The 27,521-nt window shown below is 51.2% G+C and overlaps 2 protein-coding genes across 3 annotated transcripts; one reads left to right on the top strand and one right to left on the bottom strand.

Annotated features, from left to right (window-relative positions):
• Nucleotides 1–1,074: 1,074 nt before the first annotated feature.
• CWF19L1 (CWF19 like cell cycle control factor 1) lies at nt 1,075–15,777 on the bottom strand. 2 transcript variants are annotated; one of them, XM_078384658.1, is made up of 14 exons: nt 15,696–15,777; nt 15,337–15,421; nt 14,598–14,676; nt 13,500–13,601; nt 12,450–12,664; nt 11,424–11,542; nt 9,060–9,144; nt 8,254–8,406; nt 6,064–6,175; nt 5,108–5,187; nt 4,549–4,758; nt 3,866–3,985; nt 2,578–2,675; nt 1,075–2,017 (listed from the first exon to the last, which is right to left on the bottom strand). In XM_078384658.1, the coding sequence occupies exons 1-14, from the start codon at nt 15,719–15,721 to the stop codon at nt 1,873–1,875; spliced, it is 1,629 nt and encodes a 542-aa protein (XP_078240784.1). In that variant the 5' UTR covers nt 15,722–15,777; the 3' UTR covers nt 1,075–1,872. The 2 variants fall into 2 exon arrangements, with proteins under 2 accessions (XP_078240784.1, XP_078240786.1); XM_078384660.1 differs by lacking the exon at nt 4,549–4,758.
• A 56-nt stretch (nt 15,778–15,833) lies between these two features.
• LOC110070316 (erlin-1) lies at nt 15,834–27,106 on the top strand. The gene is made up of 11 exons (XM_072986986.2): nt 15,834–16,078; nt 17,574–17,655; nt 18,213–18,259; nt 20,355–20,416; nt 22,407–22,532; nt 22,821–22,894; nt 23,470–23,528; nt 24,042–24,133; nt 24,661–24,750; nt 25,364–25,443; nt 25,624–27,106. The coding sequence occupies exons 1-11, from the start codon at nt 15,849–15,851 to the stop codon at nt 25,831–25,833; spliced, it is 1,152 nt and encodes a 383-aa protein (XP_072843087.2). The 5' UTR covers nt 15,834–15,848; the 3' UTR covers nt 25,834–27,106.
• The last annotated feature ends 415 nt before the right edge of the window (nt 27,107–27,521 follow it).

The following is a 27,521-nucleotide window of genomic DNA, read 5'->3' as shown; positions in this document are numbered from 1 at the left end:
AAAATGTGTGGGTGTTCATTACCTTCTTCAGCTTGAACTTGTCCGAAGAGGCTACTGACATTTTGACAGCCGCAGACAGACAGAAAGGCTACCCCAACCCTATCCCCCCCAAACACAACCAACCACTTATCACTGAGTCCCTTAAGGGCATTTTCAACATCATTGTCCGTATGAGAAGCTGTGGGGCAGAAGAGCAGAAGGAGGGGCTTGGAGTTCTCTCTGTGAATGCCCCCTCCATTACAGAGATTCCTTGGTGGGACAGGAGCTTTGTGACATGTTTTAAAAACTTTGGCTCATAGTCACCTCCCCCCCAGTACCGATCCGGTACTGGACATGGAAGACTAGGAAGAGAAGGGAAGGGAAGGGGGGAAATGGACAAAATTCCTGTTAACATCTCACACCTCAAGGAGAACCCAAGGACCGAGCTGAATTTCCCCTTCTCGAAAAAGTCCAGGCTGACCAGCAACTGTGCGATTTCTGGACAACATTCCACAAACAAGAGGAGGAAAGAGGAGAGACTTTGCTATAGATTAGACACTGACTAACAAAAGGTAAACCCAAGAGGAGTAGAATTCCAGGGGCTGACCCTAGACCACTGCTTTTTAGCACACCCATAATATTACAGGGCACACCCATGGAGGACACCAACATAACACAGGGGATTCTAGGCTGAGGAGGGCTAGAAGCATAATTAACTTTAGTAAACCGCCCAGAGAGTGCTTGAAGTACTATGGGGTGGTATATAAGCAGCACACTTAAACCACTCTAGACTGCAGAGGTCCCCAACCCCCGCTCTGCAACCTGGCAGCGGTCCGCAGCCTATCCAGGACCAGGCCACAGACACAGATGTCCTACCCCTCTCGCAAGCGCCCCCCCAACAAGTGTCATCATGCGCAGTTTTTAGATGCAGTACAGCGTTTTAACCACTGCGCCACGAGGCTCATTATTTAGAACTCAAAAGTGGCCGGTAATACCCTAACTGAGCTGAAGGGGAGGGAGAGTTTGCCCAAATGTAGCTCCACTTTATTCAGCATTAGCTAGTTAGCAATTGCCCAACAGAAACAGATTCATATATTTAATATAGAGAAACCAGGATTTTTATTGTTTATTTTTTTACTATTAAGAATGTTTTTATAGCACACAAGCAGACTACCACAATCTCCACGGTCCATCCATCTCCAAATGTTGGCATTTGGCCCTAAGGTTAAGAGTTCACACCAAAACCCAAGAAGGATCACCAGCACTGGAAATTCACGTAACGTAACAGCCACTGCTCTGATTTGCAGGTATAACCTCCCGCTTACCTAGCACACACAACTGGTCCTGTTCATTACATGTTCTGTCTCTCTTAGGTTTTGCTACTTTCCTGCATGGGTCTGGCTCAAAACACCACACCAGTACCCCCACCGGCCCCTTCGCCAATGCTATGATGGGGGTCGGGCAAAGGTCTGGGTCTTCCACTCTCAAGTTGGCAGTTTTCAAAGTGCTGACTGTGCATCCAGCAGCACCCCTTCCTGCCTTCCTTCCTTCCTTCTTTTCTGGGTGTTTCTCTTCTAGAACCCAAAAATCAACGGGAGCAAAGAGAACAAAAAGCCAGCAGGAAGAGCAAAAACAAACAAACAAACAAACAAAAAACAACCAAAAAAACATCCATCCCATGGTGAAGGAGGGACTGGGCAAGGCAGGGCGTCCTCAGCAGAAGAAGCCGGCTCCTTAGTGAGGTCAGGGACTGAACCTGATTCCTGCCATGATGTGGCCCCTGGAAAAACCTGCTGGACCCCTGGCCACCTCCCACGGCTGGCCATGTCCAGACAGCGAAAGCAAGGAACGTGCGCGCTGCCATTCCCCCAATGGCAAGTGCTGTCCAGGTGCTCACTCTGCTTGGGCCAAGTCAAAGGGCTCAAAGGCTCTCCGGAAGTCCTGGGCTGCAGCTGCTTCTTCCTCCCGACTCATACGGCAGCTCCTCCAGTCTGCCCGGCCAGGCATTCCCAGGACAGCTTCACTGGCCAACACTTCCCTGGGGGGGGGGAAGGGAAACAAGGGGTGAACTCAGGCTGACAATTGCCCCTTAAATACCGCGTTACCTCAAAAATAAAACAGGGTCTTATATTAATTTTTGCTCCAAATACCGCATTAGGGCTTATTTTCAGGGGAGGTTTAATTTTTTTCATGTATAAAATCTACATTTCTTCAAATGCAGTCATGTCATTTTTCTTCTGGTTGCTGCACAAGGGTGGAGGGCTGGGTCTCACTTAACTGGCGCTTATTTTTGGGGTAGGGCTTATATTACGAGCATCCTGAAAAATCACACTAGGGCTTATTTTTCAGGTTAGGTCTTATTTCAGGGGACGTGGGAAGAAAGCCAAAAGGAGGGAGGCTCCTTGTGAAAGCCAGAAAGGTAAAGGGAAGATGGAGGGAAGTGTTGGCAAGGGGTGGCCTGTTAGCCAAGAGGCCTGGGTCCGGCTCCATATCTCAGCTCCTGCCCTTCTCCACAGGCTGCTTGACTTCCTGCCCTCTTTGGCTGCTGGTTCACCAGCAAGGGCAGAAGGACCAGCAAAATAACCAGCATTTACTAACCTTCCAAATTGAAGGGGGAAATTCTTTCCAATCCGATGGAACAGCTTCTCTCCATTATCCAGCTCAACATAAAAATATGGCATGCCTGGCTGAACTATCTGGGAGGAAAAAAACAGAAGAACAAAACATGGGCTTCCTCCTTGCAGCCTTTCTTTCTGCCCATCCTCAAAGGAAGGCTGGAGTGCAGGAAAAGGATGATGCATTAGCTGTCCAGCTGGCTACAGAAGAGAGGCTCTGCTGCCTCTGGAACAGATCCACATTTTCTTGGCCAGCCTAGCTAGGACAGGAGAGGACTGGAGTGAAAAAGGAGACCCTGGGTAGTCACGTGGGCAAGAAGCTTGCCTGTGGGTCAAAAACATCCTGCTCCTGGTTTGGCCCAGAAGCTCCACGCGCTGGGCTTGCAGGAGGGAGCACCAAAGGCCAATCACGGTAAAGCACCCCTCAACTTCAAAGGCTTTGGGAGGAGTGGGAGTCAAAAGCTCTGCTCCCCAAGGGACGCCCCCCCGGCAGAAACAGCTCCACATCTGCAGGGTGCAACTAGGAGCCTCAGCCCCCAGAGGCTCCCCCTCCATTCTGCTTGCCATTCTCCAGTGAATTAGTTACCAAGAGCGAGCGCTAGAAGGGGAAACGCAAGACGGCCCAGATCCTCTGAATCGCTGAGGTCTGGGAAGATGCCCCATGTGCTTTGCCCTGGGAACAGCTCAAACTGCAGCCTTCAGTTCTGGATTCAGGCTTTTTCCAGAGGAGATGTTCCTTTCCTAACTTTGGCATCCTGCCACTGGAAAATCATTCTTACGAGGGTCTGAGGAATGACGGGACAATTCTCAAAAATGTTCCGAGGCACACAAAACAGGATGGGGGAAATCGCAGAGCACAGCTGTGTCTCCCTGCATATCGTTTAAAGAAAGAAAGGTCTGAAAAAGCTCCCCCTAACCCCCCCCCCCATTTCGGTCCTGCCAACTCAACCTGTGTTAGGCCAAGGCAGGATCGTTTTCTAAAAAAACCTAATGACTTATTGTCATTTATTGAGTGTTTTTTTGGGGGGGAGTTAATCTCATCCAGCGAAAATACAAACAAACAAAAACAAAAACAAAAGGCAAGTCATGAGGCTCTAACTTCATGACATTCTTGCCTGTTGTGCTCCCAGGTCTAATAAAATAAGTTTTGAATGTCTGTGCAGACGGCTTCTGTTCCTCTGAAATCCATGGGGAAGGAGAGGCTGAACGCCATCTCCAGACTTCTTAAAACTACTCAGCCTGGAGTAAACGCACAGAGTTCTTGTACCTACTTGCTTGAGAGCCGAATGTTCAGGTATCTCTAGCAGCTCGATTCGATGCTCCTCTGCTTGACTGAGAAAGGCCTCTTTGATGTCTTCAGTCACACAGCAGTCCTCAGGGACAGGGACCACCTGCAGTGGGATTTCAGAGGTGAGCACAGGACCACGGGGGCGGAGGAAACCACGAAGGCTCATCACGGGGACGCCATCACTGGGGCCCCGACTGTCAGGGATCCCCTCAGTTGCACACCTCATCATGGAGGGGAAAGGCCAACGCCTCGCCTGCAGACTTAAACTTATGAACTTGGAGGAAAAGACGTTTTAAGAACAACAATCTTCCTATCGGAGACGAAAAATGGAGGGCTCCTGTCTCTCTCTCTCCCAGGAACCCACAGCATTCTTGTCTCCTTGATCCTCTGTGTGGCAGCCGGATGCTGCTCAGATACTGCCTCTGATCAGCCAGGTGGGAACTGCCACAGTAGCTCCCGGTGCCAGGAGAGGAGCAACGACCAGCTGAGCCCACCCCCGGGAGGACAACATGCAGATGCAGGCCCGACTTGGGCCCTGGGAGGAAGCAGAGGGGGGAGCATCTGGCAGTTCTTAGGGAGTCCTTGAGGGACCAAGTGGGGTCCCCCTAGCCAAGGGCCAGAGAAGAGGTCCCCAAAGTGGGCCAGGCCCACCCGGGCGCTGCTCACCTGGAGCTGGAGGTGCTGGCTCTTGTAGTTCCTTTCGTAGGCCACCCATCTCTTTCCCCTGGCCTTGAAGAACTCTTTCAGGGCCGACTTGTATTGCTCCACCTCTTCCACCACCTCGGAAGCCAGTTCAACCATTGAGCGGCAGTGTCCAACGGGCAAGATTAGAACATGGTCGGGGGACAGACCCCCTTTGGCTAAGGCCAGGTAGCACTAGGGCAAAGAAACAGACCTACCATCACCAGTGCATTGCTGACAAAAAAGAAAGAGAAGAAAAGAGGTCCAAAACAGCAGCAATGGCTCATTCACAGGCGCACCTCAGAGCTGGCAAGGCAAGGTGTGACCTGCTCACAAGGGCTGCAAGCAGATGCTCCCGTCCAGGGGACTGGTGGAGATGATACTCACTGCCCCACCCCCCACAGTGAAGAGGGACCAAGATAAGGCTGGCGACTCAGAGAATGCCCAAGAAAGAGCAGAGGTCATCTGCCTCCATTTGCAATGGAGGGAGGTCCAGTGAGTCCCCCCCCGACACCCCCTCCACCAAAGGCAGGAAGAGACTTACGTGGGTGCCGATGCTCACAACCAGATGCTTCTCCACCTCTGGGCTGGCGAGGCAGAACCAGCAGGACGCTGTGGGCAAGGCTGGAGAAAGGGAGGGGGGCACAGGCACATGTCACAAAAGAAATGGGTCGGGGAGGCAGGGGGTGAGGATTTCTCTCGAGTGTCCCCCACCAGTAGGAAGAGACCACCTCTCTCAAAATAATATCCTTTGTTTGAAAGTTGACCCCTCTGCCTGATAGTTCTCCCTCGTAAGAGAACACTAGGGTGTGGGACGAATCCTCTAAGCAGACTGCTCTGTCCCCAGCTGCTCCATATCCCTCTTGAGAGAAAGGGGAAGACACATGAGAGCAGAGCAGCAGTAGTGGTCCTCGCCTGACCAGATAGGCGGGATATAAATAAAATAAATAAATAGGTGGAGGACCATTTCCCCAAACAGAGTGACTCTGCCGGAGGCCCAGATGGAGAACGCTCACAGGCAGTGAAGCAAATGCACCAACGGCCCCATTGCCGGAGAAAGCCTGCCCAGCCCAGGCCCATGTTTCAGCTGGGTGCCTTTCGTCTCCAAAGAGGTCATCCGACCCCTGAAGGCTGTCGGGCAATCCTGCCCACACCCCGCCAATATGCGTCCCATTCTGGCTCATTCAAGTGGATGCTGAATTCCCCAGCAGCACGCCACTCAGTAGGCCTGTCCCTGTGGGGCAGCGGGGGGGGGGGGGGGGGTTGCTGGCCACTCAACTGCCTGCAACCAAGCGGAGCTGAAAGTCTCCACGGGGGGGGGGGGGGAGGCTTTGGGAAAATTCTCAGGATTTTCTGCATGTGGCACAGGATAATTCCGCCTCCTAAAGGAATCAGGTGACCCAACCCACCACCAAAATTGTCGCTCGGAATCTGCCAATCTTCAGCCAAGCACTTTCCTCCCCTCCACAGGACTAGAAAAAGAAACAAGTTGGGACTCACGAGGTTTGGGATTCGGCCGCTTCCGCTGCTGTTCCCTGCTCTCACCTCCAGGCCGTTTCCTTCCTTTTGGCTTGCTGCTTAAATCAAAGAAAAACTGGCAGGTCGGTTCATCCTGTGGACCGAGAGGAAAGGGCAACTTTTAGGTCAGAAAACCAGGAAAACTCTTCAAGCCTGGCAACTATGCTCAAAGCATTCTCTCTCTCTCTTTTTTTTTTTTGGCATAAACTGCCTTCTTCTCTGCGTTTTCTTGTAATTTCTCTCCTTCCACTGTTTCTTCTCCTACACTGCATGCCGTCCTCTTATCTCCTTGCTTTTAGGAATTCTTCCCAATTCCAGCAGAGTTCCATGTAATTTGTTAGGATTAGTGGGATGACATACAGGTGGTTAGATTTAAATAAACATATCCAGGCACTTTGATGTGTTGTTAGAACAAAGCAAGATTATTTCAGTTGACCACAGATGAAGTCTCTGTCTCTTTAACTGGGCAGTAGCACAGCTTATAACCCCTTAGCCTGATTTTGGACAGTATAGTCAAGGAATACCTCACTTCCTTGAACAAGTTTAGATCTCCAGGGCCGGATGAATTGCATCTGAGAGCATTGAAGGAACTGACTGAAGAACTCTCAGAACTGCTACCCATTATTTTCTTGAAATCATGGGAAATGGATGAGGTGCCAGAGGACTGGAAGAGGGCTAATGCCCCTTCAAAAAGGGCAAAAAAAGAGGAAACTGGGAACTACAGGCCAGTCAGCCTGACATCAATTCCAGGCAAAATTCTGGAACAGATTTTAAAGCAGTCATTGTGCAAGTACCTTGAAAACAAGGCAGGAGTAACTAGAAGCCAACACGGATTTGTCAAGATCAAATCCTGTCAGACTAATCTGATCTCATTATTTGATTGTGTGACCTCCCTGATAAACAGAGGAAATGCTGTAGACTTCAGCAAAGCTTTTGACAAAGTGCCCCATGCTAACTAGGTGTGGGCTGGAGAGATCAAGTGTCAGGTGGATACACAGTTGGCAACAGAATCATACTCAGAGGGTGATGATTAATAGCTTCTCCTCAAAATGGGTGGAGGTAACAAGTGGGACACCCCAGGGCTCAGTCCTGAGCCCAGTGCTCTTCAATATTTTTGGTTAACGACATGTATCAGGGAGTGCAGGGAATGCTAATCAAATTTGTAGATGACACAATATCGGATGGAGTAACTAACACCCTGGAAGACAGAAACAAAATTCAAAATGATCTGGACAGTCTTGGGCTTTGGGCTGAAAACAACAGAATGAAAGTCAACTGGGATAGGTGCCAAGTCCTGCATCTAGGAAAAAGGAACCAAACACACAGTTACAAGAGGTGGGCAACAAGGATGATTTGGGGGCTGGAAACTAAGCTCTGTGAGGAAAGACTGAAAGAATTGGGCATGTTTAGCCTTGAGAAAAGAAGACAGAGGGGTGATATGATAAGGAGGGACAGGAACTGCTCTTGATCATCCCAGAGGGCAAGACACATAACAATGGGCACAATTTTCAGGAAGCCAGATTTCGGCTAAATATCAGGAAAAAAACTGGTAACTGTTAAGAGCAGTGAGACAGTAGAACCAATTACCGGGAGAGGTGGTGACTGCTTCAGCCCTGGAGGCATTCAAGAGACAACCACCTGGCAGCTCTCCTTTGATCTGTATTCCTGCCTTCGGCAGGGGACTGAAGGGGGACTTATAGGCTCCTCCCAACCGACTTCATTATGCTGTGATTCTATGAATACGCCTGTTGCTCCTAATTTACACTTCATGGTAAAAAGGGGGCGGAGGGGGTTCCACAGAATCACCAGCAGAGAGCCTCAATGGGGGAAGATGGGCCAGGTTAGGAACACGGCCACTCCAGGGTGGCCCCACTGCTCCTGTCTCCCTTGCGCACCCGTGGTGGTATCTGTGACTCAGCACTGCCCCCCCCATGGCTTTTCCTTACAGCTGGCTTGCCCTCTGCCAGGCGCCTCACAGAGACGGCCTTTCTTTCCTTCCCCAAAGTCCAGCAAGGGACCCCTCTTTTCCTGTGCCTGGAATCAGACTGAATTTTGAGTGGCCTCTCTCCTAAGGCCTACTATGCACAACCGGCCCGAGGGAGTGATCTCTCGACGCAGAAGATGCGTCCAGGCAACACAAGATGCACACGGACACAGCTTGGCTTGCAGTACCTTCTTGTCGGGCTGCAGAAGGGCCCCGATCTCTCCCCCGCCTCCTCCTCCAACTGGCCTTCGATACGGGCTTTCTGTGGCATCTGCTGGCTGCCTCACCAGATCCTTGGGGTCCATGGAAGCCATTGGAAGGATGGTGAAGGCGTAGAGATACTGGAAGAAAGAGGCCAAAAAAGAAATGGTTTCCATCAAATGTTTTAGTTTTGGGCGGCGGCAGTACCGACTCTTCCTCCTCTGCTATTCTCATGCATTTCTTTAGCTCAGGAGGAGTAAGGCAGCTTTAACTTGTCAGACAGAAGAATGCAAAGCTCTGCACCGGATGAACGCAAAGCCTCCTGACAGAGAGGTCACCTCGCCAGTCAGTGGTGCAAGTTACAGACATGGAGAACCTCACCAAGCAGGTGAGATGTGGCAGCTGAAGGCACCCTGGGTGGGAACCTCCTTGCATGAGGTACTGAGTCAGAGGGACACATTTCAAGACACCGATTCAAGTCTTAGCAAAGTTAGGAGAAACACTCTTCCACACAGACTTAATAAAAAGGGAAGTCAATGTGGCTGGCGTTAAAGTGGACCTTTAAGGCAGCAATTTACTTTCTAGTGAAGCATGCCAATGAGAAAGCAGGTAGCAAGCAGGCTTGTGTTGAAAATGGAAGTAGCTTTCCCTTCTTCCTTCTGCAACACATCCATCACATCTTAAATTTGCTGTTTAGGAGAAATGAAAGCACCTTAAGAGCAGTCTGTGGCCAGCCATGCTCTCTTGCATCTAGATCCTATCTGAAAGAAGGAACACAAAAGCCTCTCCTTACCTTCCTCTTGTCCACATTGCCCACATTGGCCAAGGCGATGAATCGGCTAACGTGTTGTGTGGTTTCCTGGAGAACAGCGTGGTTCCTGTAAGAGACACCTCAGAGGAGTCAAGCAAAGCAATGGCCTCTCCCTGCCGCCAGCCATCCCACAGAGATTATTCTGGGTTTCTGAGGAGAAGCTCAGACAACTGTCCCAAGAAACCTGCTGTCAGTCAGTTTTGGGGAGGGGGATGTAGGATCCCACATGCACAGAACAGTTAAGATAACGATAACATGAAGGACTTTTCTTGTCGGGACATTGTAGGTCAGTATTTTGTCACTCCGCCCCCCCCCCAGGCAGAATGCAGTAAAATATCACTAAACATGACTGTTCTTTAGATAGTAGCCTTCGGAGACCTCTAATGTGTGGAATTGCCACAACTCGGAAGTGACTAGATGGAAGGAAGCATGCATCAAAATGAACAAATTATCCTGCCTCCCTAACAATGAAGGGGTTCAAGGTGGCATGCAAGGGTTAAAAAAGAAGTGACAGTAAGTTAGAGCGATCGCCCTGGCGGGACCCGTCCTCTCTCTCCGCGGTAGAGGAGCCTCATCCATGGTTCTGAGGACCTTCTCCCCACTGGATGAAGTTTCTGTGGAACAGGAGGGGAGCCTCTCTTGATTCCTGGATCCCAGGCCGAGTTCATTGTCCGTAGAGGCAAATGGGGGAGAGGGGTGGATGCAGGCTGGATGTAGCCACTGTCCTAGGAACCATCAACTTGTCCAGGAATAAAACTGGGGCGTACTATATAAGGTATAACCAAGAAGGAAGAGGTTCTCTTTTTCTTCAGGCCACCTTCAGCCACATCTCCTGGGAGTTCCCGAGGGGGTCCCGAGGCTCGCAGGGGTGATCCCAGCTCATCCTCTCTCTCTCTCTCTCTCTCTCTCTCTCTCACTGGCATGTCAGTCAGAATCTGTGGTGTTCACGCTCACCCTGTTCCCCAGCCCACAGAACACCTCAGTGCCTAGTTGTGTTGTGGACTGGTAAAAGTTCACTGAGAGGCCCTGGCTGCCCTCTCCTGGCCCAAGACTGCTATCCAGTGGTAGACAGGAAGAAATTAAAAAAAAAAAGGGGGGGGAAGGGGAAACCAAGTTTGGGGCATAGTAAGAGTGAAAGAGTAAAATCTTTTTTCTTTTTCTTAAGGATGAGGACAAGCAGCAAGGATATAGGAAACAAGAGATCTCCCTAACAAAGCACAGGCAGGAATTAGATGTGGAACGTTGGAACTCTGGGTTGTCATCCCACCTGAAAGGAAGCCTGGAGTCCATGTGAGTGGCTAAGAACAGAACTTGCCTGTGGAAGAGAGGCAGGGACCACCTCTTCCAAGGATGCTCAGGGTACATCATTAAAATGGCAGTTCAGTGGTGCCGCGCACAACAATGTTAATTGGTTCCAAAAAATTCATCACTGTGTGAAACCATCGTTCTGCGAAACATCATTTCCCATAGGAATGCATTGAAAACCGGTTAATCCGTTCCAATTGGAATGGATTGCCGTCCTTAAGCGAAAATCGCCATAGGAAACATCGTTGAGTGAAACGTGGTTTCCCAATTGAAATGCATTGAAGCCTATTCAATGCATTTCAATTGTTTAGCGAAGTCAATTTTTGCAAATTTAAGTGTGTCATAAAAGGTCAAAAATGGTTTTAAATGCTTGGAATAGCTTCTGCACCTTCTAAAACGGGTGCAAACTTAATTTGGCTTTTGACCTTTTCGTTAATTTTTGCTGAATTTTTTTCTCCCCCACCAACTTTTGACAGCTCCATTATTTCCTATGGGGGAGGAACAAATTCACAAAAAATTAACGAAGACTCAGAACAAAGCCAAACTTAGCTTGCACACGATTTAGAAGGTCCTCTAACGAACCCAAGCATTTAAAACAGTTGCTGACTTTTCGTTAATTCTTTGTTAATTTTTTTCTCCCCCTTAGGAAACAATGGAGCTGTCAAATTTTGACAGCTCCATTGTTTCCTATGGGGGAGAAAAAAATTCAGCAAAAATTAACGAAAGTCAGATCAAAGCCAAATTAAGTCTGCACCCGTTTTAGAAGGTGCTCTAACGAATCCAAGCATTTAGAACCGTTTTTGACCATTTTAAGACACTTATAAAAATGAAAAAACAAACATCGTTATGTGAAGCAGGGGACCTAAAAATGCATTCGCTATGTGAAGCATGGTCCCAAACTTCGCTAAGCGAAAATCGCCCATAGGAAACATCGTTAAATGGTGCATATTATTTTCTTTAAAAACCCATTGTTATGCGAATTCATCGCTAAACGAGGCAATCGTTAAGCGAGGCACCACTGTTCCTCAAAACTCTCCATACCTGTATGGAAGCCTTTCATAGTAGATCTTCTGCAGGGCAGCAAAATGGTATCTCGGCTTCAGACTCGCAGCTAACAGAGACACAAGCCCTGACCCACACTTCTTGGTGTCCACACCTGCCTGTTAAAAAGAAGCCACACAAACACTTGGCCGTGTTCTGCGTTCCAGAAGATTTATTTACAGGTGGTTGGGAAGAGAGCAAAAATCCTCACAGCTCGCCCATTCTCTACAGCCAATAAGGATCTTCAGATGAAACAATATTTGCTCCCTTGATCTAAAACCTTATTTGAGCTTCCAGGACATTGCTAAACGTACTGAAAAGACCTGCACGCGCATGCACAAACACGCACACACACATCTAGGGGCCAGCCATCATCTGTTACTGACACTCTGTTGCATTAGCCTACTGCCATCAGGACTGGAAGGGACAAGAGCCAAAGGGCGCAAACAATCCAGATGTTAAACAAATTCTAGAGCAGCTCCTGATAAAAAGACTGCATGGATATGACACCAGCGAGTCAATCCTCAGGCTTCTGCAAAAGTCTCCTTAGCTAACAGTAAGTAAGAGAGTTTGGTGAATGGAATGCTAATGGAGCCAATTTTTTAAAAAAATAGACTGGCAGCAATGATACTGGTCCCTGCTGACAGAGCAAAGACCTACAAATCCATAGGAAATCTAGCAGACATTCCACTCACCCCAAGAAGTAATTACGATAGACCAGGAGAGGGAAATGATAAAAGTGTCCTCTAACAATCAAGAAAAATCCAAACCACCAGCTGTTTCTGGAAGCAGAGCTCTGACTAACAGCCTCCTCCTCACCCTCCGTGAGGAATTGAGAGTGGATTTTCAGGGTCACAGAAGTGAGACTTAGGCATAGCTTTAAAACTCAGATGGTATTATATTAATTTCGGCTGAAGAGAGGTTAAGTTGACAATAAACAACTGGAAAAAAGAATTTAGCTTCATTTAATCTGCTTGTCCTCAGTTCATTTACACTAATTTCTTAACCGCAAAAGGGGATACTTACTGGGCTATTGCCAAATGCCTCGACGTCCTTGGGCCAGGGAGAAGTCAGCAAGATGTCCACCCCTCTGAACTTTGATGTGGAGAGCAGAGAGTCCCGCAGGTCCGCCACGTCCTTGGCACTGAAACAGTGCATGGGTGCTGGTTCCTGTGGGGCCTCAGCCCCACTGAGGTAAGCAATCTGCAGCCCGGAGGCTCCACTGAAGACACCTTTACGCCCTAGAGTCACAGGAGAGGAAGTGCTGGGTCAGGGTAGCACCTAGGCAGGAGACACAGAGCCGCCATTTACCCCAACCTTGGCTACTGCATGCTGACCCTTCAGAGCTGGGCTAGAAGGATGCAAGTGGGAGATGCTGGGTGGACTGGGCTGCTCATCGGCTGGCGCATCTCTCTTCCTCCAGCGTGAAAGGAAACAGAACCTGTCCCCCTCCCCCCACTAACACGTTGCTCAGATTTCCACTAACACTTGAAGGAGTCTAGGGGAAGCAGCACCTCATCTGCCCACCCCTTTCCAAGAAGACCCTAGAGGTGCAAGATTAAGGAGATCACAAGTCCCATCCAATCAGAAGGAGGGTCTCCAGAGTAGTCTGGAAAGCAAGCCCTCTCACCATCTTCCAGGAATGGGCACCTGGCCGCTCCCTTCCAAGGTGTCCAAGGTGCAAGCAAGGCAGGCCTGGCTGGACACCCTAGCGTCACATCTGGGAACACCAGGGAGCAAGCGGCCACTTGTTGATAGGAGGTTTAATTCAAGCTGTGCCAACTCTGGGGAGCATAGCTAAAAATAATGCTTCCAGACCTGTGACCCAAAATCAGTTCTAAGCCAAGCCGAAACTCTCACAGCAATAGGATCAAGCTCCCTGCTCAAGAATTTGAGAACACCTGAGGCCTCAGGAGACCAGGCAGGGCAACAGATGCATCTACACCACGGAAGCACCTTTCTCTTTTCCCACTGTTTGGCTTCTGAGATGCTGTGAGGAACAGACAAATTCCAGCTGCCTCACGTTTACTTCACTGAACCAGAGCCATTAAGGTCAAACTTAAGCTTCCCAGTTACCCAGATATGTGATGTTCTCCGCCAGTTCGCACCCGCTGACATCTGGGAAATGACACACTGCTTCACTGTTGTTGGCTCCTAGGATGTACGTCTGTATAGGAGCTGAAAGAAACGCCACAGGATGCATCGGCTCAGGGCTACACTAACACCTGGAGAACTGCCAGGCAGCCCCTCGCAAAGATGGGAGGGCCCTACTAAACCTACAGCTTTTATTTTAGGTTTTCCTTCTTGTTGCTTCTCCAACAGCAATAACAAGGAAGGGAGCACAGGACAGAATAAACAGGGACTTTCTACCAAACAAAACAGGCAAATGCTTTTCTCCCCTCAGGCCAGCCATCGTGGAAACAGAATCCTGGACCACAGAGACTCTTCCTGAGTTCAGGTAAATCTGCTTGTACAAAACCACAGCTTAGGCTTTTGAGGCTGCAGTTTTATGTTCTTACTTTGGAGTAAAATCCAATAAAGGATTAAAAAAGGCTTCTTAACTGAACTAATGCACACGGTCCTGCTCTATGAGCTTCACAATTGCACTAAACATTACAATGCAATAAACTAGTCAAAAGGAGACATTTTGAACATAAAGATATATAAAATAAGCTATGCTTTGATGCAAACACAAAGATGTAAATCCGTGTCAATATACCTATTTCCCCTATTAAAAATTTGCTCTTGCCCAAGTATTCAAGATCCCCTGAAACTCTGTCTCTTTCCTCTGAAGTGCCCTTGTGTGCAGAAGGAAAGGGAGGAAGCCCTGGCCTGAAAGAGAATACAGCCTGTTTCTGAGAGAGGCTTGGTTTTTCTCAGATCAGGATTTAAAGATAGAACAGGCAACCAAGGCTAGACTGGAATCCTCCCTCTCTCCAACACCTTTCCTCAGGGGAAGAGTCATGCCCTCCCACCAGCCCCTCCGTCCTCCAAACAGAAGAAGCTGAAGGGACTGTGCTTGGCGCGGAGACCAGCCAGACCCTGCAGTGCAAAGGCGGCCTGGGGTTCCTGCTCCCAGAGGCTGTGGAGCAGGGTTTCAGGACCGCCTGGCAGCCCTCTGCTTCTTCTGGCCGTACGGGCAAGCAGTCCTAGCAGAAGAGAGACTTTCCCTACCTTTCTTGGCTCCTGTCCGGTACTCCTCCCACTCAGCGTCCTGAGCAGAGCCAAAGAAGTTCCCCACACAGAGGAGGAGCTGGAGGAGGATGCAAGGAGAGGAGACAGGGAGTTGCTAAGAGGCTCAAACAGATTTTTCGCCAGGGTCTCAGAACACAAGGAGAATGGCCCTCAGAGCTGCCTCTGAAGAACAACAACGTAAGGCTGGCCTCCACAGAGCCCCTCCTCACGAATTCAGTTCACAAAACCTCTCATACGTCCGGAGAACGCAGGTGGGGAAAGTTGGCTCCATGGCAGGGGAGGCTCTTAGGTGAGGAAAAGGTGCCCCAGGACACACTGAGGCGAAACACATCCCTGCTGGGTGACTGTGGTATTCGGGAAGAGCGCCGGGGCATGCGGAAACCAGGGCTTTCTCTCCTTGGGCCAGGCTCATCATCATCATCAGCAACTGCGGTCAGAGGGACAACATCCTCCGTCTGGCACCACGCGGCCTGAGCCTTTGCCCTTTGCCTCCAGGACAAAGGAAGTCAAGGCGCTGCCTGGCTGCCTGCCTGCCCGGCCTCCCTACAGGAGAGCAGTTGTGCTGCGCCCGCCCCCCACTGCACCCCCAGGCCGGAAAAGGGCCCAATTCCAGAGGAGGGGCGCCCAACACCTCTGAGGGGGCTGCAGGGGAGGGACGGAGGGGGAGGGGGGGGAGAGAGAGAAGGAGGCCCCTCAAGGGGAGGGAAGACCCACTTACGTCAAAGGGGCCACTTTTCTTCTGGACGGCCTGGACCCGGCTGTACAAGGCGCCCAGCCGCCCCTCCACGTCTCCGCAGGCCAGCCTGAAAGCGGGTGTGCGTGTTGGAAGGAGGGGGGGGGAGAGAGAGAAAGGCGAAAAGGCAACCCGCGTCACTCCCGGGAAGCGGGGGGGGGAAGGGAGAAGGCGGAGAACGAGGGACACCCCCTCCCCCAGGCGGGGCTGAGACGGACCCCCTCCCCTCCCCGCCTCCCCCCATCTCTCTCCCTCCCCCAAACGGGTAAAAAAAGGGGGGGGCGAGAGACACTCGCAGGAAGCCCCCCCCCCGGTTCCCCCCTCCCGCCCCGGCCCTTCCTCACACGCGGAGCGCCTTCCCGGCTTCCATGTTTCCCCGCTTCTTCCGGCGCCGCTCGCGCGGGCACTTCCGGTGCGTCGCGGAAAGGGCTCCGCCGGAAGTTCCTGGTCCGCCGCCCGGAAGACCCTCCGGTGGGGGGGGGTGCAGGAAGTGGAGGATGGCCGGGAGAGGCTCCGCCACGGCGGGGGTGGGAGGCGGCGGGGGCGGCGGCGACGGCCCGATTCCGGGCTCTGGGGCTGGGGCTCGGCTCCTCCGCGGGGCGGGCTCGGCGTCCCCTCCCTCGGGGGCCCCCCTGGCGCTGGTCTGCGCCTCGTGCGTGGCGCTGGCGGGCCTGCTGGGCGCCTCCGTCCACAAGGTCCACGAGGGGCACCTGGCCGTCTACTACCGGTGAGGAGGGGGAGGGGAGAGAAGGGGAGGGGGCGGAGGGGGGCGGCCTTCCCTTAAGCAAACCCCCCACCCCCGGTCAGGAGGCCCCGGGAGGTGCGATGGGGGGGAGGCGTTTGCATCCGCGGGGCTCGTGAGAGGGATTCCTCCCCCCCCCGCCGCCGACACTCTTTCCCTCCGGAGGCGACCCTCTTTCCTCCCCCCCCCCCCCCGAGGACCCCTTCATCGTCGTTGGTGGTGGCGGGGGAGGCGGCCGGGCCTGGCCCTGGTTCCATTTAACAAGCCTCTCCCCCTCGTGGCTCCTCCTCTTCCCCCCCCAACGCCCTCCCCCCTTTTGGTTATAACGTGTCTTCTCCTAACATCAGCAGAGTGAGGAGATACTGCTGAGCAGAGATCCTTACCACCCTATGACACCGAGAGAGTAAAACCAACCACTTGGTCTATTTACGTGTGTGTGTGTGTGTGTGTGTGTGTGTGTGTGTGTGTGTGTGTGTGTGTGTGTGTGTGTGTGTGTGTGTGTATACACATACATACATACACACACACACACATAGAGAGAACAGGCATTCCTCTGGCAGCATAACGTGACTCGAAGCAACAACACACATGGCTTCATTTTCTGTTACACACAGTTTCACCATGTACAACATTAAGTCTTAATCCTTGATGCCCACACCTGAATACCCTGTTTCCCCGAAAATAAGACAGCGTCTTATATTAATTTTTGCTCCAAAAGCTGCATTAGGGCTTATTTTCAGGGGATGTACAACAATCTATATTTATTCAAATACAGTCCTGTCATCATATTCTTGTTGCTCCACAAGGGTGGAAGACGGGCTTCACTTAACTGGGCTAATTTTGAGGTAGGGCTTATATATTACGCAAGTTTTAAGGATCAGATCATACTTTTGCACTATTAAAGAGCAGGCCGGGTAGGTGGGGTTCGTCAGCCATGGAAGGCAGGCCATCTAGGAGAAGGAAAACTCCAATTTCAAACCTCCACTGCCTTGTGGCTATATCCACTCATGGAAAAGGCTTCAGGAGTTAACCTCGAGGCAAAATCCGGGGCTGGAGTCCCGAAGGCAGCATGTGTCGTTCTGCCAACTCCTGCGACATTGCTGGAACCAGTTGTATTGGCTCTTGCCTTTCCATTGGATCATTTCAGCAATGTGGAGAGGGGGGATCTGCTGCTTGGGTAACAGCCTATCCTCCATATTACCTTACCCGGGCTTCATGCTCTGGAGAGGACACTCCTCGATTCAGAGCATGTTACCATAGTCTCTCGAGACTGAAGGATGCCTATGCTATGTTATATATTACGAGCATCCTGAAAAATCATACTAGGGCTTATTTTCAGATTTGGTCTTATTTTTGGGGAAACGCTACAATCAGTCCAGTGACTCAGGTAAAATCAGCCGTTTTATATGTAACTGTACAACGTTAATATTTAATACATTTTCATATCCAAATCTCAACAGCCTGTGTCTCCCTCTTGCAGGGGAGGGGCGCTGCTTCCAGCCCTGAGCGGGCCCGGCTACCACATCATGCTCCCCTTCATCACCACCTACAGGGCCGTGCAGGTGAGTCTCTTCCCAGGGGCGGTGTGAGTGGGTGCCTGGACCCCCAAGGGCAGAGGACTCCCACCCCACCCCAAGCCTCTTGCCAAGGGGGGCAGGGGCAGGGCAGGGATGATCTCTGGGTCCTCGGACCAGCCTGGCCCTGCTGCGGAGAGGACGGTCCTGCCAGCTGCCTCCTGGGGTGCCACCTGTGTGTGTGTGTGTGTGGGGAGCCCCGAGCCCTCTGCCTGGGTTGGGCTGCTGATCCAGCCCAGCCGGTGGTTCAGTGGGTGGGTGCAGGGACCATCCAAGGGTGGGGTGGTGGTGGTTTGCCCCCCCCCCGGAGTGTCTCCAGTTCCTTGCTGCTGGACAAAGGCCTCCCTCTCGCTTCTTGTGCTGTTAAACCTGGCTCCCCAGATCAGAAAGGTTAGAAGATGGGGTGGAGAGAAGGAAGGAGAAAGCAGTCCCCCTCCTGGAATACGCCGGCCCTGCCTGCCCTTCCCTCCTGACCCTGCCCTGGTTGCTTACTCTCTCTCTCTCTCTCTCTCTCTCTCTCTGTCCCTCCCTGTGTATCTTTTCAGACCACGTTGCATACTGACGAGGTGAAAAACATACCTTGTGGGACAAGGTACGTGGCCTTTTTGTAGCCCTCTTGGTGTTCCTGGCTCAAGCCATTCAGTGGAGAGAGGAGCGGGGAACTTTCTTTGGGGTGTGAATCCCACGTTCCTCTTCATGGAGGCTCAGGGGGGAAGGGGTTCATTCCGCGAGAACCCCAAGCACTGGCCAGCCTGCCAAGAGAGACCCTGGGCAGGACCGGGAGGACCGGGTGAACGGGGGCCGTGCACAGAGCTGAGGCCCTGCTGTGGATTCTGGAGCGTTCCTTCAGGCTCCCCCCCCCAAACCATGTTAAGCAGCCTTTCCTCTCACTTGCCATTCACGGGGCCACAAGAGTTTTTCTAGCCTTCACTCCTACATCTGTAAAACACATGGATCTGCCTCTGCAGCGGCTCACTCACATGTGTTCTGTCCCTTGACTTCCGCACAACCAAATTTTTTCTAAGACCTGTGGCCTGGCAAGAGGGGTGGCTGGTGCCGCAGCTGTCGCTTGCCATGTTCATCAGCCTCAGTGGGCATAATCTTGGTGGTTCTCTATCTTTCACCTTAGGTGAACAGCAGGAGGCTGTCCTGTCAGACTATTCGCTTGCTCTTTGTGCAAGAAAAATTCTGGAAATTGAAAAAGGGAAAGGAGTATCAACCTCCCAAATTGCAGTTAAACGCATTACGTTGTTACTTTTTTTGAACATTTATAAAAACAGAAGCTATGAAATTGTGATATAAATATGTCTACTCAGTTCTCTTCACATCTCCAGTAGTGGGTAGGCCACTCCTCATGTCTCCAGCTAAGGAGCGCAGGATAGGATGAAGCAGGCTGTCCATGTTGACCCAAATGCAGATGGAGAAACTCTCAGAGGGCACAACCAAAGTTCATTTGTCCATTTTCATGTGCGTGTTTATTGCATCACTCCTTGCATCCTCCAGTACCCTGTTTCCCCGAAAATAAGGCCAAACCTGAAAATAAGCCCTAGCATGATTTTACAGAATGCTCGTCATATAAGCCCCACCCCAAAAATAAGCCGCAATTAAGTGAAACCCTGTCCTCCACCATTGTGCAGCAACCAGAAGAAGATGACATGACTGTATTTGAACAAATGTATATTGTTATACATGAAAAAAATAAACATTCCCTGAAAATAAGCCCTAATGTGGTTTTTGAAGCAAAAATTAATATAAGGCCCTGTCTTATTTTGTGGGGAAACATGGTATTTGTTTGCAACCTTCTAGCTGCCATAGCTTGTGTAAACTGCAAGTTAATGGCACCCAGCCCTGGAGATCCCATACCTGCTAACTGAGGTGCAAGACATCCCTGGACAAGTCATGGCTTTGCATCAGGTCCTGCTGCCCAGCTTCTAAGGAAGCGGCTGAACTTGACATTTGTGAATTCCTGTATTTCTTTCAACTGGTGCTTCTTTCTCCTGCTGTGTCTTCTTGCCCTCCATCACTCTTTTGGCCCAAATTTTATACTAGGGGCACATTCACTAACATAGGAACCTAAGAAGAAGAAGAGCCCTGTGCTGGATCAGGCCGAGGGCCCTTCTAGTCCAGCTTCCTGTATCTCATGGGCCTCCCCACCAGATGTCTCTGGGAGCGCAGGAGAGACAGCTAGATCCCTGTCTCTTGATTCCCCCTCCCCTGCCTCTGGCATTTGGAGGGACCTTCTTTCGAAGCCTGGAGATTGTACCTCCCCATCATGGCCTGTCACCAGTGATGGACTTTTCCTCCAGGAATCTGTCCGATCCCCGTAGCAAAGGGTTCCACAGATTAACAACACGCTGGGTTACAGAGAAACGGTAACTAGATACTGTAGACAATAACTGTACATTTGCAAGAAAGAATGTTATAAGATAATGAAATATCAAATTATAAATATAAGCCTTTTTAAATGCTAGGGCTTAGATGTTCGCATATTGATTGCCCGCTAATGGCCAAACCATTTTATGACAGGATCATGCAGATTGAAAGATATTGTGGCTGTTTTCGGCTTCCTTAAAGGTTTTTGCCAGGCTCTAAGTGCACGACCTGGATTATCTACACGTGGCAAAGAATCTCCTTTCCAGCCTGGCTCAGGCCATCCTTACGCCAGTTTTTATTCTGCCTTCTTGCAGCGGTGGCGTCATGATCTACATTGATCGGATAGAGGTGGTGAACATGCTGGCTGCGCATGCAGGTATTCTTCTTTTTCCTGCCGTGGAAATCAAGCTTCAGAGCGACGAGAGAAATCACGGAGGAGTGGCAGGGGTTGAGTGGGGGCTTCAATTTGCAGTTGGTGATCATGGGAAAGGAATTTGCAGAGGGGTAAGTGTCCAGTCCTGGCTGAGGTTGCCGAGGAGATGGAGGCCTGGAGGTGGCCCTGAATTTCCCACATGGTTCAGCCTTCGGCTGATGATGGCTGGACTGGGCAGGCCTGTATGAGGTGAGTAGATATGGAAAGCTGGTGCAGGAGGATCCCAGCAGCAGCTGTCCTGTCACTGCAGTCATGGCCAGGGAGGCAGGCTACGGGCGAACGGCAGGTCCCTTCTGTGGGTATTGGGGACTTCTGTATATCGCAGTTGGCATGACCTCAATGATGCCGTTCTCCCTCGTCCAAAAGACAGGCCCAAACAGGTCCATCCAGGCCTTGGTCAGAGGGCGGGTCAAGAAAAGAGGGGAGAACCGTTTGCCTTGCCCAGTGTTTCTCCTCTGAGCAAGTACAGATTAGACCACTGCAACGGGCTCTACGTGGGGCTGCCTTTGAGGTTGATGTGGAAACTTCAGATGGTGAAGAATGCAGCGGCCAGGCTCCTTACTGGAGGGAGAAAATACCACCACATTTCTCCTACCCTGGCCAGACTGCACTGGCTGCCCATTTGTTTCCGCATCGACTTCAAAGTTCTAATGCTTACTTATAAGGCCCTAAACGGTTTGGGACCTCGATACTTGGCGGAACGCCTGCTCCCCCCAATATCTACCCGATCCACCCATGCGAGCCAGGAGATGAGGCTGAGGAGCCTGACACCGAGAGAAGCCCGGAGGGAAAAGACGCAGAACCGGGCCTTCTCGTCGGTGGCTCCTTGCCTTTGGAACAATCTCCCTCCTGAGATTTGCGCGGCCCCTACGCTGGGTACATTTAAAACGCAATTAAAAACATGGCTTTACATCCAGGCCTTCCCCCCTGCCAGCATTTAAATTGATTTGATTTGATTTTCTTCCTTTTCTCTGTCTATTATTTATCATCTGTTGGTATATTGTCAGTATTGTTATAATTGATGTTTGGATTTTGTATTTTAATTGTATATCTTTTGTTGTTAGCCGCCTAGATTGGTATGATATACCAGATGGGCGGGATAAAAATCAAATAAATAAATAAATAAATATAAATACATAAATAAATACAGCAAAAATTAAAAACAATCCTTTTGAAGGCTTCTGTTCAGGGCAGTCTGGCACGTGGCTGACAAGACACCCACGCCAGCCTCTCTGTAGCCACAGCTTAGGGTGCTTCTGAACCCAGCTGGGCGGCCTGCATAGGTACAGATTCCCTGCTAGAGCCCCAGTGAGGGGAGAGTGAGAAGTGGCTGAGACAAATCAGTCTGACTGAAACCCTTTCCTGCAGTTATGCTGAAGTGTGACTTTGGGGGACAAACTGCCACAAATCAAGAAATTTCTGTAGATGTTGGCTGAAATTCAATAATGAAATTAGATCTGTGGGGATTTCGTGAGTCAGTGAGATTAGCACGTGTTACACGTCAAGTCAGCATGTAAAAGTTAATTTATGTAGATTTCTTAACTTCAGGCAGGTTTGCCTCAAAAAGTTACACCTTCTGCATAACTGTGGAAGAGGATTTCAGCTACTGCTTTTAAAAATTAAAAGTGTAGACTCACTGACTGAAGATAAACCCCTTTGCTCAACCCTGTATTTTTGCTTGTGGCCATTTCTTTAAAACTGTAGCCCTATTCATTTTTTTAAAGGGTGACTTGCTTTATTTCCTTCCCTGACTCCTGCAGTTACATCTTTGTGGCTGCAAGGGTTGCACTTGGGTATAGAAAAATGCTGTGTGTTGGTTCCCAGAATTCCAGGAAATGGTCAGATTTGAAGCCTTGAATGTTGTACAAGTGGCTAAGAGAGGAGGGAGTCAGGAACAAAATCCCTGCAATTCTTTTGATGTTTTCTTTCCCAGTTTACGACATTGTGAGGAACTACACGGCGGATTATGACAAGGCCCTCATCTTCAACAAAATCCACCACGAGCTCAATCAGTTCTGTAGCGTCCACACTCTCCAGGAGGTCTACATTGAACTCTTTGGTGAGGATGCCTCTGTCTTGGCGGTGAGACCACCTGCAAAGCCCCCAGTCCAGGTCTTGCCCCTTTGGAGAATGCAAGGAGGAGATGGGCTCCCTCCGGCAGAACAGTAGCTGCTAAAGCCCTTTCCTTTGGCTTTGTCTCCAGCGAGGCAGTGAGCGAGTGGGGCGGTTAGCAGGCAGTGTGGGTTCTTGCACTTGGTGGGTATCAAAGCTGCCTTGGGGGGGGCAGTGTAGTCCGCCCCCCCCTTCCAGCTAATTCTGGCTTTCACCTTCTGTCCCCTTGCCTTAGATCAAATAGACGAGAACCTGAAGCTGGCACTGCAGCAGGACCTGAATCAGATGGCCCCAGGTCTCACCATCCAGGTAAGGAGGCTCTCCTTGTTCCTTCTGAGGTAAGGCTTCCCTCTCCTCCAACTCTCCACAAGCTTATTATGTTTCCTCATCGTTACTTGGTATGAGGAAGAGCTCTGTGGAAGACAGCAAGCGCTACTAAAAGTTCCCCTTGTGTTGCCTGTGAGTTGGGGTGATGGTGCAACTCTCTGGATGCCTTTTAAAGTAATGGGGGGGGGCTGGAGGAGAGCCCACAAGGTTTGGCTGTGTGCAGCTACCCGAGAGCACAAGATGCCCTTGCCAGATGGGGCTGAGGCTGCTGGGGAAGGGGAGCTGTGGACAGGGTGGAGGTGGGGGGGGGGAGGCCAGCAAGCTGAGAAGCACCAAAGAGGGGAAAGTGAGATTTAGGGAGGGAGGAGAGCCTGCAAGGTGTACCTCACATCCCTTGTGGGGCAGCTCTGGCGTTGTTCTCCTCGGTGGGCGCTGGGGGCCGTGGTCCGTTTCAGGGAAGCCTTTTTGGGCAGCAGCAGCAGCAGAAGGTGTGTTTTGGGATTTTTCTCCATGGGGGAGGGGCTTACTGACCCAGCCAGTGAACTTCCTGTGTGCAGGCCGTCCGTGTGACCAAGCCCAAAATCCCTGAAGCCATCCGAAGAAATTTTGAGCTTGTGTGAGTACTTGCTAAGAAAGTGGGAACTGCCCTGGGACTGGATGAGGCCAAAGATGGGTTTTTCAAGTCCATAATCCTGTTTTATCCCTCTTCCCTGGTGCTCTACGAGAAGAAGCCCCCAAGCTGGGCAGGTGCTCTGAGCACTTCCCTTCTCCCCACCCATGTCCCCCACCATCTGGTATTCAGAGATTCTTCCTGGGGAAGAAAGGGATATCCCTTGGCTATAAGTAGCTGCTGGGAGAGCAGCATCCTTCATCTGGCAAAGCTCCTTCAGAAGCCCTCTGAAATGGGTGTTCCAGTTCTGTGTGACTATGCCCTGTCCAGCCCTATAGCTGGTGGCTGGTGGGTCAGCTATTCTCCCCTCAGCTTTCCCTTTGGCCGCCTGTCCTCCCTTGCTGGCCCTTTGCAGGAAAGGGCTGTTTTTTTGCGACCAGGCAGGCAGGATGGATGTTCTCTGCACCAGGCAGCTGGAAGGTCTCTCCCCTTGTCCCCAATTTTTTTCCCGGTTTGCAGGGAAGCAGAGAAAACCAAGCTTCTGATAGCTGCTCAGAAGCAGAAGGTGGTGGAGAAGGAGGCTGAAACGGAACGGAGGAAAGCCATCATAGGTAAGTGGCTGCTCCCCTTTGGGTGGCCCCAGGCACATGGTTTTCCCAGCAGCCTCCATGCCGAAAGGACATGATAGGCCATGGAGTCAGAGGAGACGATGGAAGTGGAGAAGGTGTGAGACCGGAGTGGTGGTGGAGAGTTCACGCCAGCAGGAAAGAGTAACAGCCGCGACATAATGCTCTGGAGTCTTATCGCATGCTGCGTGGTCGGCAAAAGGCATCCTTAACTCACCAAGAATGGCAACAGCCCTGCTTCTGGTTGAGGCCAGGCTGTGTGCCTGGTTTCTCTTAAGACTGGTGGAATGATCCAGCATTCCTAGTAGAGCCCGGTGGAGGAAAGTCTGTGGGCTGTGCTAATCCTGGCTGTGATGCACGATACGCCACTCTGTGGGGAGCCGGCAGCGATGACTGCTGACCCGGACCCCTCTCGGGATCCCCATGGGAGGTGGTGGTGGTGGTGGTGGTGGTGGCCTCAGTGAGTTGCATGTCCTGAAGAGACTGAGCGAATCTATCTGCATCTGTTTCAGAAGCAGAGAAGGTGGCTCAGGTGGCCAAGATTCAGTATCAGCAGAAGATGATGAAGACATTGACAGAGAAGCGAATTTCTGAGCTTGAAGGTAGCTGTGAGACCATCTAATTCCCTTTCTGTTCCCCAAAATGAGCAACTTGCTAGATTTGGGGGAAGCTCCATCCCCAAACTGGGACTCATTTCAGAGTGAGGTAGGGGTAGGAAGGGCTAGCGTTACCTGGAAGGGAAGGGAAGGGAAGAGCTGAGAACGGAGGCTCGGCATACGTGGCAGAAGAGGAGTGGGTGGAGTCCAGTAATAGGGGTGGAAACAGGAAGAGCATCGCAGCCTTTCGAGGCCACCGTTGGCCCAGAAAACTAGAACATGGTCCAGTGTAGCTAGCAAGCTACGCTATGTGAGAGAAGCAGTAAGTAAGATCATCATCTCCTTCATCAGTCTCTTTAGAGAGCCTCCCTTCCCCTTGTTGGTCTCCTTTCCTCGTAGCAGGGGTTTCGCCTCCCGAAGAGCCCAAGGAGGGGCCCGTAGGAGACACACCAAGCGGGCGGGTCCTCTGTAGAGCGAGCGCCACAGAGCTTTGTGGTGGCTCTCTGAAAAAAAACCCAAAGGATTTTTGTGGGCTTCCTACAGACGAGCGCGGCAGGGCCTGGAGGGGCGCCCTTCCTGCTTTAGAGGCCTGAGCCCATCTTTCCTGCCGTACTCTTAGATGCCGCATTCCTGGCAAGAGAGAAGGCGAAAGCAGATGCCGAATTCTACACTGCACAGAAAGCAGCCGACTCAAACAAGGTGAGTTTGCTTTGTGTGTGCATTTGCACTTGAGGGAATATCCCTTTCCTTTAGGGGGGGAGACGCGCTTGTCTCCTGTCGCAGTGGCCCACTCCCTGATTTTGGGGGGGGGGGGGCTGTCTGCCTTCTGAGTCATTGAATCCTTGGCCTCAGCCCGTCTTCCCTGTTCTCTCTCGGCAGCTGAGACTGACGCCAGCCTACCTGGAGCTGATGAAGCACTGGGCCATTGCCACCAACCGCAAGGTCTACTTCGGGGGCAGCCTTCCCAGCCACCTTTCCCTGGGCTCCTGCGCCTTCCAGCACATGGCGGCGGCAAAAGCTGTGAGGGAAGCTCCCCTCCTCTCGAAAACGGGGAAACTCCACCTCGGGCCCCAAGCGAGCGCCACGTGACGCGCTCACGCTGAGAAGGGACAGACACCACAGCAGCAGCTCTGCGCTTGCCTTTCTCGTTCACCCTCTGGTTCCAAACCAGGGCTGTCTTTGCCTCGTAGGGCCTTAACTCAAGAGCAGAAAAAGGGAGTCAGCCACTTTATGCAGCGTGGTGTCTTTATTTTGTCCCCCGCAGTCAAGGATTAGGACAGGTTCAAGGGCCAGTTGCCCCCCCCACCCCGGCTGGGAAGGGTGCCTTCGTTTCCAGCACTGGAAGATGCCCATAGAAAAGGGACTGGGAGCATCATCTCTCTCTCTCTCTCTCCCCTGCTCATACAGAGGGAGTTGAAGGCAACGACAGTGCCACCGTGTGGGCCATAAGTTTCCTTACTCACTAGTTCTTCACCTCAGAATATCACAAGGCAGTTGTTTCCCCCCCCCAATATCCACCTTTTTTTTTGAGATGGAGGAGGCAGCAGTTTTTGCTATTTCAGTGTACAAAAAACCCTCAGTCTGCACGTTTGATGACCTTTTCCATGTTCCACGAGTGGGACTGCTGCACAGCCGTGCTTGGTCGTGATGCCATCTTGTCTGTGTGAGGAACCGCCTGTGGGAGAGTTAGCAGCTTCAGATGGCCACCCACGAACCTCCCGGCTCTTCATAGGCCGAGATGCCTCCTCGGTCCTCGTGGCAGAAATACAAATTGTCTCCAGACAGCTATGTTTTGAGGAGAGTCAGAAGCCTGTCCCCCTCAACTAGCTGGGGTGGCAACTGTCCCCCTCGCTTACAGATGCAGACTGCTGCTCCCATGCTCTCCACCACAGGCTCTGCAGGCCAGGCCCAGAACACCTGGAGTGGTCAGGGTTGCTTGCCCTTTTTAGATGACCCCCACAGGCTCCATGGGAAGTGGAAGCTCCCTCTTGGAAGGCGGGCATTGGTTTGCAGATTCTCCTGCCTCAGCAAAAGATACTTCTGGGTCCTCCTCAGTGAAATGCCAAATTCTCCTTGAATACAAGGCTTATATGTATGTTGACTTAATCCCCAGCTTCCCTCTGGGAGCGCAAGTAGAGCGTGGAACCACTTGTGTTCGGCTCTCCACAGTGTCTCATCCCTTCCACCTCCACAAGTTTGTGTTGGGCTGTTGCTGTAGAAGACAGATCTGGTGACTGGAAAGGGTTCCTTCCTGGTGGGTATGTTTTTTCTAACAGACACTTGTTTTGAAATGTGCGTGTAGGTACATGCAACGCTCTGGTCTTTGCCAGCGAGGGCAAATAAAACTATTTTCATAACCTTTCCTCTGGCAGTTGTCTTTATCTGCTGGTTGCCTCTGGAAACTGGCGACCTCTTGGCCATTCTGCCCTGCCTGCACTTCTCAGTCCTCAGAGAGGGGAGATAGTGTCCAAAAGGGTTAGAGAATTGCAGGCCTCCAGCTCTTGCTTGTCTCTTAATTGCCACCAGCGATATCAGGCCTGAGCCAGGATGGTGGTAACAAGTCAGCAGTTTCCCTGCCCCATGTGGGGGCCAGCTGGCACAGGCTTCTTCCTTTGTGAGATAGGGGTGCTCTGTTCCCAGGTTTCCAAGTAGAAACTGCCAAACAAATTGGAATAGTTATGTGCCACCAATATGATCATCTCCCCGATTCCGGCTAACCTGCATTGGCTTGTGCATTTCCATGTCAGATGTTATAAAGCCTTTAACAGTTTGGGACC

This window comes from Pogona vitticeps, chromosome 1 (genome assembly GCF_051106095.1).
Source record: "Pogona vitticeps strain Pit_001003342236 chromosome 1, PviZW2.1, whole genome shotgun sequence".
In the NCBI taxonomy this organism is placed as follows: Eukaryota; Metazoa; Chordata; class Lepidosauria; order Squamata; family Agamidae; genus Pogona; species Pogona vitticeps.
The sequence above is the reverse complement of the archived record's forward strand: the minus strand, read 5'-3'. Positions and strand labels throughout refer to the sequence as shown.